Source organism: Apis florea, unplaced genomic scaffold (genome assembly GCF_048593485.1).
Source record: "Apis florea isolate Af1SG1 unplaced genomic scaffold, ASM4859348v1 contig_3367_pilon, whole genome shotgun sequence".
NCBI lineage: Eukaryota > Metazoa > Arthropoda > Insecta > Hymenoptera > Apidae > Apis > Apis florea.
The window spans coordinates 45,140-64,680 of NW_028256746.1; the positions used below are offsets into that span (position 1 = coordinate 45,140).

At 28.8% G+C, this 19,541-nt stretch overlaps 1 protein-coding gene across 2 annotated transcripts; it reads left to right on the plus strand.

The window, feature by feature from the left end:
* Positions 1 to 502: 502 nt before the first annotated feature.
* LOC100870872 (trace amine-associated receptor 9) lies at positions 503 to 13,369 on the plus strand. 2 transcript variants are annotated; one of them, XM_086911753.1, is made up of 9 exons: positions 503 to 990; positions 1,346 to 1,471; positions 2,972 to 3,088; positions 4,465 to 4,619; positions 5,370 to 5,517; positions 8,959 to 9,213; positions 10,192 to 10,291; positions 11,292 to 11,420; positions 11,725 to 13,369. In XM_086911753.1, the coding sequence occupies exons 1-8, from the start codon at positions 775 to 777 to the stop codon at positions 11,417 to 11,419; spliced, it is 1,245 nt and encodes a 414-aa protein (XP_086767879.1). In that variant the 5' UTR covers positions 503 to 774; the 3' UTR covers position 11,420; positions 11,725 to 13,369. The 2 variants fall into 2 exon arrangements, with proteins under 2 accessions (XP_086767879.1, XP_086767880.1); XM_086911754.1 differs by having other exon boundaries at positions 638 to 990; positions 4,480 to 4,619.
* The last annotated feature ends 6,172 nt before the right edge of the window (positions 13,370 to 19,541 follow it).

Sequence of the window (19,541 nt, forward strand, 5' to 3'; positions counted from 1 at the left end):
GAAAATTTCAAGTTATTTTTGAGATTTTGCATTAGAATAAGAAAATAAGATTCTGGAAGATGTGACACATGAAATTTGAATCTTTCTATTTGTACTTATTTATATTTATCTCTAAATGTTATCTCTAAATATTAATTTAGAATCGATAATATTCATATTTTTAAAAGACTGAACAGGATATTTTAACACGAGAATCGATAATATTCATATTTTTAAAAGACTGAACAGGATATTTTAACACGATAATTGACCATCTTGTTGATAAATATCGTTATTTATATCCATAAATGAAAAATATTTGAAAATTTATCCAAGTACATAAATTTCCTGAATTTCTATTACGTTCGAAATGAATAATAATAGAAAATTTTATTCCTCTTTATGTTACAGATATCTTAATCGATCGTGCCTTGGCATCATGTGCCATTTGAAAATACAATTTTATAACGATAAAAATGAGAGATAAAAAGAAAACCGAAATCGAACGATTTGTAAATCGTGAAATTGGAAAAGTGAATGTCGGATAGTGTCGAATTTAGTACTCGGTTGAAGTGAATAACTTGTTTCAATTGATGCGCAACAATGACGGGTGTTGAGATAGTTATTCCAAGTGGTGGTAAAACGAGGCTAGCCGGGCCAGAAGTACGGGAGAGATGAAAAATTGTCGGGTCACGCATTTGCCAGCCCAGCCTCATACGAGACGCGAATGTCTCGTCTGGGCTAGGAGATTATACGCGAATTTTCAACCGTTTAAAAACGTTAACCAAAGAGAAAATGGAACACAAGCAAACAATCTTGCTTGCACCAGCGCTGAGCAACAGCAGCTGTTGGCGGAGAGACACGTCCGAAGCCACTTGGACTGGACCAGGCCCTGGAGAATTGTTACGCGCTACTCTAATTCTTGTGCTCAGTCTCGGTATTCTTTGTGCCAATTTGTTGGTAATATGCGTCATAAATAGCAGACGATACAGCAAATATATTCACGCACAGGTTGGTATAATTTATAAAAAATAGTTAAAAGTATTTATTGTATATAATTATATAAAAATGTCGATCGATTTACGATTATAGGATTTATTATTTAAAATAGGTAATAAATAGGTGATTTTTAAAACAATTTCTCTCCTTTTTTTTTTATTATCAATTGGCAAAAACTATATGATGCGTGTAATTTTATAAAACTCGAGTTAAATAATTTTTACTCGAGTTTTCATTCAATCGAAACGTATATATATATATATCTCAATGAAGCCATCCATTTAAAATAGATATTTATTGCACAATGAAATAACACCTGAACAATGTAATCTAAACGATCAACAGGTTCTCTTCAACTTTATTGCAGCCAAAGTACTTACTGACAAGTTTAGCGAGCAACGATCTCGCTATTGGTCTTCTGGTTACACCATTCGGCTTTCTACCAGCTGTTTATGGATGTTGGCCTTACGGCGAAATTGTGTGTCAAATACAGGTAATAAAATGTATGTGTTGTTTTTGTCATTCATATCGTTATTCGCACGTTTTTTTTCAATAATATATTTCTTCTATGCAATTCTATGGATATAACATTTATAAATATAATATCGTTGTACAATGTATAAAGTATATTATAATTTAACGATGCGATGAATAACATATTTAAAAGATACGTAGATTACGTAGTAGAACTTTTCGAAATGAAAAGAGTCGTTCCTTTTACGTATACGTATACATTTCGTACAATATACATTCGATGCAATATCATCGTGATGCAATAACGTATAAAAGTTTTTTTTCTAACTAATAAAAAAATTTTCGTTCATTGAATTTAAAATTTTACAGTTACATCTCTTATTAATATCATATTGAATAAATATATGTAAATATTTAAATGATTGTAAGTATAATGTTCGAATTATCGTATATTTTCTATCTTTTGCCGATAAAATTTTGATACAGCATCCTATGCGTCTTGGAGAATTTCCTACAGGAAATCGAAGAAAAATGGGTGGGAAATGTCAGCAGCTTGTTCATACCGCGCTAAGGAAATTATCACCACTAGGAATTTGCAGCTGTGCTTCCTGCAGTCGGTACCTTATCCGGTATATTTCTTCCAATAGTTGGTAGTTACACGTTATCCAAGTTATTCGTCATAATTTTCCTCCAAATATCATTTTCATATTTCTTCTTCTTCTTCTTCTTCTTCTTCTTCTTCTTCTTCTTCAATATATTAATTAAGGATTTTCTTAACGATAATCGAGCAAATTTCAAAAAATAAATTTTAAGATAGTGATGGAATAAAAGCACGTGTTATTCTTATTATTTGGATAAACGATCTATTATCTATTATTATAGAGAAAATAAAGAAGTTATACGGTAATTGTATGTTAATGTAAAATCGGAAAGAAGCATTTTTTATTTTTTCCATCTTCGGATCAAATAAGAGAATTTGATTTTTCGCGAAAGGAAAACGAAAGGATGAGTGCACCTACTAACCAACTAACCAAGAAGATTGAGAAACTGTGAATTTCTTGGAAGAACGATCGAATAAATTCGTTGTGCGGTGAAAATATTCGGTTAAGGTCCCTCGGGAGTGTCTCGAGGATAGCCCGAAACGAGGCCAGGGCGATCCTAGCCCCTCCAGATCGGAGCTTTTTCCTGGCTGTACGCCAACGGTCACCATAGCAACCATCTTAAACGTATAGTATCCTCACATCTCTTATCCCTTAACTCCTTTCTTCGTAGTCGCTACTTTATAGATACACTGGCGTCACCGATTCATCGAATCACGTTGTCGCCTTTGGCGCATCGTATTTAAAAGTATAGATACTTGACTCGAACGAGAAAATGTTATTTGTTCTTTTTAAGTTTGTCGAAAAACGCAAAAAAAAAAAAAGAAAAAAAAACCTTTAAAAATAATATTCCGAACAATTTATAAAGTATGAAAAGTAATTAATAATTGGTTTAATTTATTTTTTCTTCTTTTTTTCAGGCGCTTCTTAGAGGAGCTTTGACCCAACAAAGTGCCGTTATCCTTGTTTGTATGGCAATTGATCGTTACGTTTGTATGCTGCATCCACATCATTATCACAAACACGCATCTAAAAAGGTATGTTTTTCGAATGTACGTTTGATCCTGTTATTCTTTTATATATATATATAGTTTTAAAATCACTCGATTTCTCAAATTTTATATATACATGTATACAAAAGTCAACAAATTATTGAATTATTGAATGCGCTAGTAGTGTATAAACCGATCGAGAGACAAGAAAAATGGATTCGGATGAGATAGAGACGGTAGAGATGGTAAACGAACACGGTATATCGATACGATCCTTTCTCTAATTTAATTCACTTGGTTGTTGAAACAGTCGAAAAGAAAATTTTTTTATCGCTTTCCACTATTTCCGTGCTATTTCGAAAATCGTGCTGGGATACTTGTACAAAAACAAGCAAGATTTATAATCAATTATTTTCAATCATTTTCATTTTGTTGCTCGTATAATTATGCACGATAATACAAAAATAATTAATCATGATTTATATCAAAATAATATAAAAGCAATATATCGAAATTACACGAAATTACAAATGGCAAAAATCAATTGCTTGCTCTTATCTATTAGTTTATCACGAGTGTAGCACGAGCATAATATACTTATAAATCAAGACAAATTTCAATTTTAATATCTTTTTTCTATTTTTCGTGATTTTTCTAGAAAATCCTACAGAATCATTTTCCACGTGTGAAGAGACATCGCAAGATGACATCCCGAATATTAGATATCGCGATATATATTCTTACGTGTATCGACAACATTCAAAACGTTCAAAATTGTGCGTTTATAATTCCGGTTATCGGTAATACGATACTTTTGGAAATGGATCGATATCGAACGACCTTGACACATGGTATCTCCTCTATACAGGAGGAATCGACAATAATGATACTTGAAGCGACAAATTTGCACAAATGATATGTACAAAAAACGTATTTTAATCGAATCGGATGAAATATTAATTTTAACGAATCTGTTTAATGATATATACATATACATATGTATTATAATTTACCAAAATGTTTATATTCGGTCTTTCTTTCGATCGATTCAAAATATAAAATTATCACGGAATTATCTAAAATTAAAAGTAACGCGTTTTACTATATATTAATAATCAATGTATTTCTTTTTTTTTTTTTTTTTTTTTTTAATACTCTTTTTGAAATGCTCAAGATTGAAACGTTTAACCGGTATACCTACGATACATATCGCTATACATGTGTAAACTAGATAGACGAGCGACGCGTCATTTTGAACAAATACGCGACAATTGGATAACTTTATAATATATATATTTGGGCGACTAATCCATTAATCCAAGATCGCGTACCGTGTCGTTCGTCTGAATCCTCGCAGCCTCGCATTGTACGCTTGATAAAAGATAAAAGAAGAATGATTATTTTCTGTGTATGTGACGCAGTATTACATGCGGCAGGGTTGCGTGGCAGTGATGTCGACTACTTGGATAGCGAGCGTGGCAATTTTCGGTGCTCTCGTGCTTCCAAGAGGTGGTTATTACTTCAACGATTCCGGTCTTCTCGCCTGTGATCCTTTTTTCGCCAGAGCTTCCCTCAGGTAACTCGCTTCGCCGCATATTTTACATCCTATAACATTACTAGATTAGCCAGTTTTGTTAATTATAACGATATCGATAAATCCATTCTTCGATATTGCGATCCATCGCGAAACATAAAAATATAATTTTGATACGATATATCGAATATATAGTTGTCTCTTGTCTTCACACAAGAGATGGACATGCATAAGGAAGGATGAGAAAATAAAATAGGAAAGGAAAATGTATTTCGGAACGTTTTTCGAACGAGTTCCGAGAAGGTAATTGCAGTCCCAATGTGCATGGAAAATATCATGTATAAACACTCGATTTTAGACGAATTTTCGAAAGTAAAAAATTTCGTACCTTTTTGTAAATCTGATCGATTGATCGCAATATCGCCAAAGAATTGGTAATTCGATAATAAGTAATCCAGGAAAGTTTATAAATTGTATTCAATGATATGAAAAACAGGATATCATTTTATTCGTGTATCGAGTAATATATCGTATATATTTTTATCAATGTGTTTTCTTCTTTTTCCAAATATTTATATTTATCTCTGTTAATGTTCATTCGTTTAATTTGAATATTTTCCTCTCAAAGCATCGTAATCGAGATATTTGTCGAATCGGCCAATTATAAATCTCTAACGTATAGTATACTTTCGATTCGAATACATTCGATAATTTATACATGTAAAAAGACAAATTTATTATTATCAGTTATTATCTCTTCTCTTTTTTTTTTTTTTTTTTTTTATTTTTCAGAATTCTCGCGTGTTGTTGTTTTTATTTTCCTACAACGATGGTGCTGATGTATTGCTACGGTTCAGCCTTTCACGTTAACAAACTGCGCTTAAAAAGGGTGGTTTGCGTTAACACACCGGAGGTCGTTAGCGGAGGCCATATGGAGAGGGTAAGTCAAGTTTGCTACCACTTCAACTGGCAATCGATAGACTCGATTTAACAAGGAACTTGTCCGATAACAAAACAGTGATAGTTTGCTCGATCATCGATCGAATCGTTGAATGCTCGATCGAATTAAATCTTAATTTCTTCGACGATTTGAAAACTGCAACTGCGATGACCAAAATCCATGTATCCATCTTGTGTAAAAATGTGAAATCATTTCACATTTTTATTCGTTTATACAACATTTTTCCCCTTACGGATAATCTGTATATTGTATAAATATTTTTAAGAAATATTACTTATTAACAGATATACGTATACGTATACCGTTTTCCAATAGTCGATATGTTGTAGCTTCGTTTAAGGTATTGCAACGATTAACCTATATTTATTGGTCCGTTATTAATGCGTGCTTATCCGATTCGAAATAACGTTACTCCAAATATCATTTTCATTTAACTTTAGTTTAAACAGGAAAAGACGAGAACGATGAAAATCGTGGAATGGAATGGAAAAAGGATAAATTCTTAATAAATATTTTCGTTTAACGGATATAAAGTTGAATTGAAACAAAAAATGAATCGAATAATTTTAATTATTCAAAGAATTAAAAGTTTACGCAAAATTTTTTAATTCTTTTTTAAATTTATGTTAGATTAATTGAAATCCTACTCATTTACAATTATCGTTTTCGAACGAAATTTTAAGCGGAGAACAAAATTCAACAACAATGTTCCGTGATCGCGACTTGTCAAGACTTTTCAATTTAAGCGCTTACTACTGTCGTCATTAGATTAATTTGTCGCTACGTTTGAACAAGGGATTTTAGCTGTTGAGAAGAGTTGCCGAGGTTTTGATTAAATATACATTTAGCTTATAATTTGATTAAAATAACTTCATGAGAAGAAATTTGATCGAAAAGATCGACAAGTTTATTGATCTCGACTACGTAATTCGATTACGATACGTAATTCGTGGTAATAATCATACTGTTTACTAGCGAATCGCTCGTAACAATTTGATTCGAGACACACCGATGAAGGTGACATTTGAAGTTGCGAACAAATTTTCACTCATTGAACTGAATTCGCTTTAGTTTTCCAATAATTCCAAGCTCTAGCGGTGTCGCGTACTTAGCCTAGTTTACTTCGATGTCTCGAAGCCTCGGTGAATACAGAACTTTTAAAAGAGCGTGTACGCGAGCAAGAAGGTAATCACGATAGATATTCATAAATTTTCGCCCGATCATCAACTTCTTTCCGTGTCCTTGATACTAATTATTTTTTCCGAAACTATTATGTCGGAAAAACGATATAATATTTTTCATTTTTACTACACCAAAGACAAATAAAATAAAATACTCGTTACTTTTCAAAAGGAATATATATATATAAAACAGATTTGTTTACATATGCGTAAAAATATTGGTCAGTAAAAAATGAAATAACTTATAATTGAAAAATGATAGCTGAAAAGACGTATCGTATCGTTCCATATTTTTTTATCCTTGAAGTCCTCGAGTCGATGTGCGTTTAATATCAATATGCTTTATAAATTTCATCAATTTTCGAAAATTTACATTGTGTAAATAAATAGTTGGTACATGTATATGTATTCGACGCAAAATATCAACGATCCGTATTTTAAATAATCGGTTGAATAAAATAATTACGAGATATAATTCCGAATTATTTTCACATATGCGATATTTAAATTTAAATTACTCGAAATAAGGATATCGCGATCTCGCACGAGGTTTCGTTGAAAAAAGATTTTTTTCAAAGAAAATTTGAACGCGTGTACGATTTGATTTAATACGTTCCGAACAGCTTATTTATACGAAAGTCTATCTTTTCTTGCTTTCTTCTCGATCGTTCTGTCTTTCTTCCTTTTACGACCCATAGCTTCGATGTAGGTCAATGGATGTCGGGAATGTCTTCTAAAGGCGTTCTCGAGACCACGGTCGTGCCGATGTGTATAAGATGCATGGAAAAGGGAGCAAACTTGCTATGCCCGTAGTTGGGGATAAGAGGGACAAAAAAGGAACTTTCGTTGTCGTTTCGATAAAAATTATTAAAACGCGACATACGTCAATTATCCTATGATTCGTCGATACATCGATACGACGATATTTCAAATTTTCCCACGTTTTATATTTATACGTTACAATTTGCAACGCGTTTGATAATAATTTAAAATTTTGCCAAATTATAGTGGGAGTAACAGCGATGGATAACGATGTTATGTAGCGATTAATAATCCATAAATGAGATATTACGTTTCATCATCGATTGAAAATTCATTGAAATATCGTACGGTTGGCGAACAAGCGAAGAACACGATCGTTCCGTTCAATTTCTTCCTCTTATTATTTCCGCTTTTCACCTCATCTTTCTCCCGCCTATTGTGAGATAACGAGCTGGAACGAGCCCGATGAGGAATCAAATGGAATCGAGCCCGTACATTCAATTCGTGGGCGTTCTTCTGCAGGAAGATCGTCTTCCTTTCGTTTTTTACCCTCCGTTTCGTTTCTCGCTCATTAGCGTACAGCTTCCATTCTTTTTGCTTTTCATTTACCTCTATCTCGAGATTAGAGATAGAAATTTAAGAAATGCGTCATTTTAAAAACCACTATCAATATATATATATATATTCTTTTCCAACGAAACGTTGAAAATCATTTTACATTGATAGATAAATGTATTTCGATCGTTTTAACGATAACGACCGAGTTGCGAATGAACCGCGTTCTAGATGAAATTCAATTTCAAATTTATAACGGTTCGCGTAATCGAATCTTAAAAGTTTTATGTTCGTTACTCGTAGTCATCCATTTTTCGAGAAAATTAGTTTCCTTTTTTTTTTTTTTTTTTTTTTAGAGCGCATAATTATAATTAGAAGGGGGGAGAATAATAGCTATATACCTATTCATTATTAAACGTGATAATTATAATAGAGAAGCGAAATGGATAGATTAATAGTAATAATAATAATATAGTAATAATAGTTTCGAGATCGATAAACGAAAAGTAAATGCGAGAACGCGAGAGGAATAAATGTATAAAGATAAGGATAAGGATGACGATAAAGATGCGAAAAAGTATAAGATGGAGGAAGGATTTATCTAAACGAGCAGATTCGTAATCCTTTTACTGGTACGCGATGAGAGACTTTGACGGTGACGAGCTTAGCGACTTTCGTAACGGTGTCAAGCCGGTCTAAAAGATTATACGTTCTATCTTTTAGACGTTAAGGTCCTCTTATTATATATGTTTCGTATTACCTTCGACTTTTCTTTTTTTTGACTGATCTTCGAGATTATAGATTCAAAGAGTTTTTGAAATTTATTATTATCGTTAAAATGATAAACGTTATTATTAAAGAGTTTGATATTTGATAAATTGGCCACGTACTGTATCTATACATGCAATGTATTTATTTGCAGCTTGTAGCTCACGAGAGACGATTGTCAACTTCTGCTTCTCGAACAATGGCTGCGATGAGTTTAGGATTCATTGTTATGGTCACGCCATGGACGATTCAGGAAGTCGTTGCAGCTTGTACCGGAAGCAAACCACCACCATTCCTCGACTTCCTCGCCACGTGGCTTGCGCTTTCCAACAGCTTTTGGAATCCGTTCCTCTATTGGCTGCTCAACAATCACTTTCGTCGTATTTCGAGAGAACTTCTCTACACTAAGGTAAGCGTAATTGCGTTACGAACACACAGTAATTTTCTTTTTTTTTTTTCGTCGTTCGCATCTTAAATAATATAACAGTGGAAAAATCGCTATTATTATTTTTTAAACGTATACAACTATCCTCAACATATACTTGCATTTACATTTTTGCATTTACATGACATATATACGCTTTATATAGTTTATATATAAAGTTATAATATATAGTTTTAACCATATATAACTTTGTATAATAATATAATATAATCGATGCAATTTTGATAAAAACGACATAATTTATCGATTTATCGTTAATTATTGATTTCGTTTGATGCACGAATGATACATTCACATGTGCAAACATAAATACATCGAACTTATCCCGTTATCTCTGTTGATTTTTATATCGTTTGTCGTAGCTTGTACGCATACGCATTAGGTATCGATTTAATTCTATGCAAACCGGGTGTCTAAAGATATAATAATAAGTTGCTTTCAATGCAAGATGCGTGAAATATTAATATGTTAATCGCGTAATTTTTAAAAGATTTTTAAAAGGTAGGTATGATACGAATAGGAGAACGGAAAGATTTCGAAGATATTTTCTCGAAATCGCGATTTTCAACGAATTCGAATAATGCAAGTTTTACCGTACTAGAAGTAATATCGGCTATTCAAGACAGTGCTGTTCAAGCTTTATTCCCGAATAAAATGATTTTTGCCTACTACTGTACGTACCAAAAGTTTATGGATATTGACCATTTACGGTTATCGAGGGCTAATCCCTATTATATACCTTTGAACTACACAACTTACTCTTTTCTCAATCGTTTTATCCTATTATTTTAAAGACAAATTTTGGAGATAACGTTTCTCTTTCTCTAACAAATTAAATAAGTATATGCGAATTTCGTGAAATATTCGTGGAACGAAACCGCATGTAAATCTTTGCGTGTTAAAAATTTTATAGCGTGAAATTTTGAATTTGCAATTTTCCAGATACTTTGTAGGCCGAAACCTTTGGGACCGAAACAGCATTGTTGCGCGACTAGCACAGGTGGTCTTGATGTTTGTAACATGGCAGGAGTCGATTTATCAGGTGTGTAATATTTACTTTAAATTATTTCCAAATTCCAAAATACGAGAATTTTTTTTCACTAAGAATGATATATCGATTTACAAATTTTATCATTGTAATCGTATCATTGTAATTTTATTGTAATTTCACTCGTTCAAGAGTTGTTTTTTTATATTTTATTCTCCGATTTGCAGATCGTTATAGATAGATACTATAATGTGATGATATTAGTTGATTATCCGTTAAATTACACATTTTAAACCAGTCGCTGCGATGTATTTACCGAAACATCAGATAAGCGATTAACGCATACTCTTCATGGATCTATACTTACAAATAAAATTGTAAAAACGATTTTTATTAATATCTCGAGAATTATTAATTTGGGAACCATTGTAATTCTCGAATCAATCGCAAGCTTTTGATCGACTGATCTATTCTTTCACCGATCACGTCCTTTGATCTGAATCATCTCAATAATTGAAGTGAACTTTTTTGAAAAATCATAAAAAATACGTTAATATCCATTTTCCACTTCTTCCATCTAATATAATTGAAATAATTAAAAAACGAAGCAAATAAAAACTATGTAAAGTATGTAACATATATATATATATTATTTATCCAATGAAAAAAAAAAACAAAAAAATTGTGTAGAGATATAATGTAAAAAGTTTATAAAGTATTCATAATAGTATGATTTTATTCAGAAAAAAAAAAAAAAAATCCGCTGTTTACCTTTATTCGGTTCTTGATTCTTTTCTTTCCTCGAAAGATTTTCTTTGGATCTCATCTTTTTTTTTTTAACTCGGATCCCGATAAATAAAACATCTACGGGCGAAGCGTAATTTCTACTTACGAACCGTGATGAGAGGAAACTTTTTATCTTTTTTATCTTTCATTGTTACATTTTATAAATTGATCTCCTATTTTCGAGAATTTGTGATTGCGATTCGTCAATTTGGTTTGTCAATTTAAAGATCGATGTATCGCATAATAATAGAGACATATCGCGTTCCAGGTTTAGAGCGTTGCTCAATAGACCGTTTTTCAATGGCTCGATGTTCCTCTTCTTCGTTAGCCAATACACCACCACCACTTCCTTGGGAAACCGGACATGTCCTACATAACGATGCTACGCCAACGTGAGGTGGTACATTTTTCATTTACATGCGTGATATTTTGCGAAAAATAAAGTCGTGTAGTATACTTGATGATAAATCTAACGATCGACGCGAATATATTTATTCGTTGCTATTCGATAATTTTTTTATCAACGCATAAATATATACGTATCCATCCCATCGTCTATACATTATATAAAGATAAATATTTTCTTATATCCGATTTTTCATTTCTTTAGGTGTTAAAATTATCATTATCGACGAAATATTACGTCCCATTTATTTGATGAACTAGATTAATAATTATTAATAATTATTTGATGGTTTCAGTTAGGGATGCCGTCACGCAAACGGAGGACATTGAATCTCCAACGCATGCCAGTTAGTATAGCGTGGCGGCAGAACAACATTCCATGACTGGCAATCTTGGAACAGAGCGATCATCGCATCCTCGATCTTTTCCAAATAATTCGTCTTTGTCGATAATAGAATATTCTTTGTACGAAGAAAGTACACAAATTCGACGCGATCGCCGATTCTATCTGGAAAATACGTGTTTCAAGAGCGTGCCAGATTTAATCCGAGATCTCGAATTTAATTGATGTAATAATCTCAAATGTTGCCAAAGAAAACATATTGCGCTGTTGTAATTTGCGATCAAGAATCAAATTCGTGAATGAACATTACGATTTCTTATCTACTAATCAAAAGTTTAAAACTAATCAAAGATACTTTTTATTATAGACGAAGCACATTCAACGGAAAGAAACGGAAAAAATATTATCTTGAAAATTAAGCATAATTTTTCACTAATTTGAATTAGAATATAAACTTATGGCGTTCAAATATAAAATATAATAATAAATTTAAGAGAAAGTATACATAGTAGGTACCATGTAAAATTGTTTTACATCATTTTTTTTCTTTTTTATCTTTCTTTTCGTGATTTCGAAGGTAATGGGAAAAGGAAAGATAAAGAATAACGATATATATCGCTATATGTCGCTAATTTACGTAATATTTTTAATTATCGAATTCATTGAAATGCGTTCATTGTCTTATAATATCTTGCCAATACACGTTTATAATAACCGCACAAATTATACGTATAAAATAACATTTAAGAAATTGCAATTGCAAATTGCAAATTGTAGATGTTAAATAGATGTTATCTTTATCGTGTTATATTGCTTCCCTTCGAACAGAATGACTGTTACAATGATAACGCGATGAAGGAATTGTTTTAAGAAGTATTATTAGAGTTGGATCATCACAATCATCATAAATCATTTGATCATTATCATCACAAATCAAATTGATTAATTATCGATTTGTCTTAAAATTTCATTTATATTTAATATCAAATATTTAATATTAATAACATATTTCGTTAACATTACACTTTTTTTATCTTTTTATAGTATTTATTAACAAAAGAGCTCGTTTTTACTTACATACACACATAGATGCGCGCACGCGTGCACAACACATTGAACAAGCTGACCGATAAACTAGGTAAAAGTTTATAAAAATTAGAAAAATCATTTATTTTTCCAATCAAATATGTTATTCATTCTCGCGTTATATGTTTGGATAAAATTATATATGCAAAACGCGATTATGAATGCAACAAAGATTTCATTTTTTAATAACGTGAAAATTAATTATTGTGAAAAATAAAATATTAGTAACTTTGGTATAATATAATATAAAGGGATAGTTAATATATATAACATAAAATTATATATACATTAGTTACATCTCTATTTACACACATTTATATACGTGTACACGCGTATATATTCGTTAATTTATAGTAAAATTGAAGGATATTTAATAAAAGAAAACGTTCGAGAAACTGTAAAATATATAATATTTAGCATTTTTAAAAAAAAAATATTGTGCTTTCCAATGATCATTATATTATTTATATACAATTACATTGCAATAATAAATTTATTTATTGAATATTGTACTTATAATAGTAGATTATTATTATTACGTATCATGTTGTATGGTTGAAATAAAAAAAAGGAAAAAAAAAGAAAAAAAAAGGAAAAAATCGATCCAGAGATTACAAATCGAAATTTTTGAACTTTAGATATTTTTCATTGATTTTTAACATTTCGGAAAAGCCAATATTAGATAATGAATCATTGTCTATGAACACGATGCAACAGTTTATCGAATATGTTGAAATATACATATATTTTCTACTATGTAAAATGCTGTGAATATAGGTTATTTTTTATATACAATTATGAATATAATAAAAAGAGAAGAAATAAATTAATAATGTTAAAACTTTTAATACGTTTAAAATAATTTTCAATTGTCGTTTAAAATAAATTAACAAACATCATTTATGAGTCGATTTATACAAAATCGTTAAAATGTGGTGTTGTAAGTACATTTTCGATATTACGAATATACGTTATGTCTTTTCTGATCTTTCTAAATTTAAAAAATTATTAATTCAATAATTAAAAAGTAATCGTAATGTTTTAAATGTAACACATTTATTCTTCTTGTTATTCTTCTTTTCAATTATGATCCAGTTATTTATACAAAGAAATTAAATCTCACGTAACGCAAAATAGTAAAACGTGTATAATACTTTGATCATTTGTAAATAGATCGTGGTTTCAAAAGGCATAAAAGTAGAGAAAATTAAAAATGGAAAAAAGATTTGAAAATTTGAATTAAAAATTGCAAATACGAATACTTTAGGATTGTTATAAAATCGTATAAAATAAATGATTCAGGGACTGTTATAGTTATATAAGTTTGAAAAATTGTTATTCATATGATGTTTCTTTATATGAAAAATTCTAAATATAAATAACCGTATAAACGTAATAACATAATTTCCGTGTACGTCAATATTATGCATATATTGCATTCAACAATGTTATTTATAACATAACGCATATAACATAAATATAATTTATAATAATGGAAAAAAAAATTAAAATTAAAAGAAACGATCAAACAATTGATAATAAAATGATTTGATTTACATATGCATCATAATTAAAAAAAAAAAAGAAAGAAAAGTTGATGTAAGAATATATAGTTGGAATATAGTTTCGTAATACATATTGATATAATCCGAATAATATACAACGTGTATATGGATATCCAATATATTCACTCTATGTATACTTGGATACTTTGGATAACGTTGAATCAGTTTTGTTTAATTTAAAGCGTTAAAATATCATATTATCATTATTTTAATCTTTTTCAATGTGAGAAAAACAGGATATTCTTCAAAAATAAAAAAATAAAAAAAAATTATCGTTTTCATTGTCTCGAAATGTAGAAAGAACTAGAAATTTAGAAAGAATTTTTTATATCTCTCTTGATTTTTAATATACGAAATGTTTTCAATTTATTTTCGTTATATTAAAAAATTAATCAATATATCGGTTTTGAATATATTAATTTTTTTGCAAATTTAATATAAAATATTTCGTGTATTTATAGAAATAATTATAAATATAGGTAGAGTTTAAAAATGGTGCATGTAATAAAATAGTGGAAATATATTATAATCTTATCTATTATATATTGTATAATTATACGATTTTAATTAAAACGATTACGCGTTATGCTAATTGTTGTGCTAATGTTATGCTAATCGCATAAACTTTAGCTACATTTTTTTCAATTTTTAAATTATTTACAATTATGTTATATTAAGTTATAAGTATATATTTATACACGTATAATATATTATATTAACGTAATGTACATATGTATACGGTTTTTATTAAATATAATGCTGGAATACATTATGATGATAGATACGAACGTTGTAAATTGTACGATGTGAAATCAACAAATTTTCGTAAAAATTTTGCTGAATTTTACTTTTTAAATAATATTTTTCATATACATACACATATATTGTTAAATATAACTATATAACTTATTGTAAATAATAATTTTGTAAATACTTTAGTTCGATATTCAACGATGTTTTATTATTTGTCGTTTTATTATTTTTTTCTTAATTCTGCTATTACAATATTTATATCTATGCGATGATTTAATTTCCACTTTATTCGTTAAATGATTATTGTATAATAAGTATAAAAAAATGTAATAATTAATTATGTTTAATCGCAAATATTATAATTTTCTCATGGAACAAAATACAAAATTAAGTTTACATTGTAAGAAAAAGAAGAAAGAAATGAAGAAAAAGAAAAAAGAGAAGAAGAAGAAGAAAAAGAAGAAAAAGAAGAAAAAGAAGAAGAAGAAGAAGAAGAAGAAGAAGAAGAGAAAAAGGAAGAAAAAACATATGATCTATATTAATCTTTTACAATATTAGAATATATATTAGTAAAACTAAGATCGAATTGTTGAGAGTCGATAAGAGCGAAACACTGCCTGTTGGCTCACCAACAACAACGTGAAAGCTCCTTCATAACGAGATGAAACGAAACATTTATCATTGCCTCGAAAACACGGATAACTACTCCCTATTGAATAGGGCACAAATCATTTTTGTATCGAATAAGACAACGCGTATCAATTTTAGATACTTGGGATACTTATATAATTAGAAAAATTAGAAGTAAAATATTAAACGAAGAATTTAGATGAAACACATAAATAATCAAAGTAAAAATAATTATGAATTTTATTCTTTATTTTATATTAAAATAATTGTTTCAATTGGAATATTTTTTCTGTATCGATATAACGAAAAATATACATATATAAAATAAATAAATGTAATTAATTTACCAAGTTTTTAAAGAATTTTTGTATAAATACATTGTACATTAATTAAAATTTTGATTAGAAAAATTTTTCGATTTACTTCAGATTATTTACGTTTCGTTATTCACAACTAACTTCAACTTTTTATAAAAATTAAATATTCTTATCTTCTATATCCATTAGAAATATTGTGAAGTTAATTATAGAACTTTACAATATCCATTACAATGGAGAATTAATTTGGAGAAATCCATTAATTTGGAGAAATTGTATGTATGTATGTGTGTGTGTGTGTATATATATATATACACACACACACACACACACATACACACAATTCTCGTAAATAATATTTTTGTTCGTTATTTAAAATATAATATATAATATAAATATACAAAGTATATAATGGTGTTAGATAAAATTAGTGATGTTGTATCCTATAAGTATATTCTATTTCTTATAGTAAGAATAAAAAATGTACGAAGTGAAAAAAATATGATTGCAAATTTTCTTCGTTATTCAATTACAATTCTTATACTTTTTATTATAATATGTTGCTCGCCCCCCCCCCCCTTTCCCTCTTTCCCCTCCCCTCCTTTATTAAAAGTCATCGTTCATTTATTATAACGATATAGAATAACATGTGAACCACGTTTTTTTCTAAATAATTGAAAGAATCGCGTGATTATAAATGTAGAATGTTCTTAATGTTCAATGTTAAAAAAAAAACTTTATTACACGATATTTATTATCCGATATTTAACTTTTAAATTTTTAATTGATATAACGTGATGATGAGAGGAGGCTTCTCTTTACATTTTGTACAATATATCATTTATTTACAAGAATAAGTTTATACAATTTACAAAACGATTTATACAATATAATAGATGGATAGATTTGTTTTTACATCGGCACGTGTTCACAGCGGCAACGAACGTCAGGAACGATTGACAGCTATTCCCGTTTAATCGATGTCCCCGGATATACGATTTTTCTTGAAAATTTTCTAGCATATCGAATAGGCTTTGAAATTTCTTATTCTTACCGGCTGTCAAATAGTTTCGACAATTTCTACGCTGTGTTTTTGTTATTTTCAAGTAATAACATTATAATTTATTATTATTTTGTTATTAAATTATTGTAACTTAACTGATATAAAATTATCAAATTGTTAAATAAATCAATTAATCGACATTATTGTACGTAACGATATACATTACTATTGACCCAAATTCTACAAATTTATATATTATTTTGCCATATTTTGTTCTTTGTAAGAAGCGAAAGAAAATATTTGACAATGGCATTTTGTATGATAAATATATAAAAAAATTTGTGTAAATTTCTTTTTTCTCGGAATGTTATTTTAATCCATGTTTTACGTATTATATATACATACTTTTTTTCTATAAGAATATTTGAAAACATTATCGTATGGATAATTGTAGAATAACTATCTATAAATACGCAAATACGCATGACAAGTTCGATAAAAATATTTAATAATTTATTTTTAATGATAACAAGTATAAAGATAAATGTATACTTCACGACTGTATTATTCTTAATTAAACGTAATAACGATCGATAATAATATAATTGAAAATTTGCTTAAATTGCATTGAAAAGATTAGACCCTGAGACCCTGGTCTTAAAATATAGGTATCGTTATACAAAGAGAAGATTTCGTCACTTATAATAATAAATGGCATTTTTTTATTACGTTTACGTGTCAAATAAAGTTTTATCATCTGAAATTATCCGATTTAAATGCAACAATAGATTTTTAATTTAATTTTCGGCGATGACAAAAATTCCATTTAATTCGGAATCGGATAATAGTTTGGATTCGCTAGTAAAAGAACGAAAAAGTTTTTCTACAGTTCAAAATATAATTTTCTATATTCGTATATATTTTTTACGATTACATTTCGCTGATTAGGGAACTTTTGATCGATTTCGATGAAATAGTGTCGAGTTCAAAATTTTGAATTACATTTTCTATCCGTATAAACAACGTCTCGGTTTTAATCTTCGAGGTATTAACATATTACTAGATTTCTTAAACTACTGACAAATTATTTTAATCAATCATCTTTTAAATTTTTCATTATTAATTATTTCATATTTTACATATTGATAATTAATAATATAGCTTTGAATTTTTTAAATTTTGTACCTATTGGAATGTTAAAAAGTTGTGTGTACATAATGTTTATATTTCGTGTACAAATACAGTGAAAAAAAAAAAAAAAAAAAGATTTCACTTAATTATTTCATTTAAACGAGCGATAATAGAAATAATATCACGCGTGAAATACGTAATATGTTCTTCTTACGTTCATAAAAATTTTCTACATTGTCTTACTTATTATTATTTCGTAAAATATTTACATCTTATTCTCTGATATTTATTTCCAAGAAATATCACTTGTCACCCATACTTTGATCCATACTCGTGTTACACGCATTTTTAAAACAATTCCACTTCTATTCCAAGATGTTCCCATATTTTTTGCCGATTTCTTATAATATTCTTGTATTTTTTATAGATATGATATCGCAATCTATTAAAATTAAATTATAAGAACAAATTTACGTTATATCTCGTTAATCTCGTACAAAATTAACTCTTTCTTCTTCCGTTGGACAATTCTTCGCGAAGCAAGTTCGAATGCGTTTTCAAGAATAATAAACGATAATTATAGATGTTCGATATCAATGATCGAACTACATACAATTTTATAATTTTATAATATCCGTCAATTATCCAGTGTTTTTATATTTATAAATGAAAGTATTTCCGAGGTGACAATAAAAAATTGTTGCAAATTAGTTTTAATCATTTAATCCTTATTCATCTTTTGAAGTGAAAAATCGAAATATCGTATAATAAATTTCGCGATACGGATTATCTATTTCTTATTAAAAAATCTACGTTTGAAATCGAATATTTGAAATGTTTCTTCGTTTTTATCGAATATTATCGTCAAATGACAATCATCTTACTTTTAAAAAGGAAAAAGAAAAGAAAAATATTTAATTTAGCGTTATGTTTATAAGAAAATTATGATTACAATATTTTGCGATCTTTGAAATTTCATATCTTTTTTTTATACATATTTGTAGATTTGAAATATATCAATTCACTATATGTATATGTATACTTGTTGTAGAAGAATTTTCAAATGATAGATGAATAAGGATTATTAATCGTAAAACATTATACGTATTTAATGGATATAACTAAAATTGTTATTTGAACAAAAAATAGATAATATTGGCACTCGTTTACATTATATTTTGATATATATTTTCTAATATAACGATTCGTCGCGATTCACTACTATTCGCGATTCAACAATAAAAATGATTAATTCGTAAAGCAAGATTCTTATATAACTAGAAAA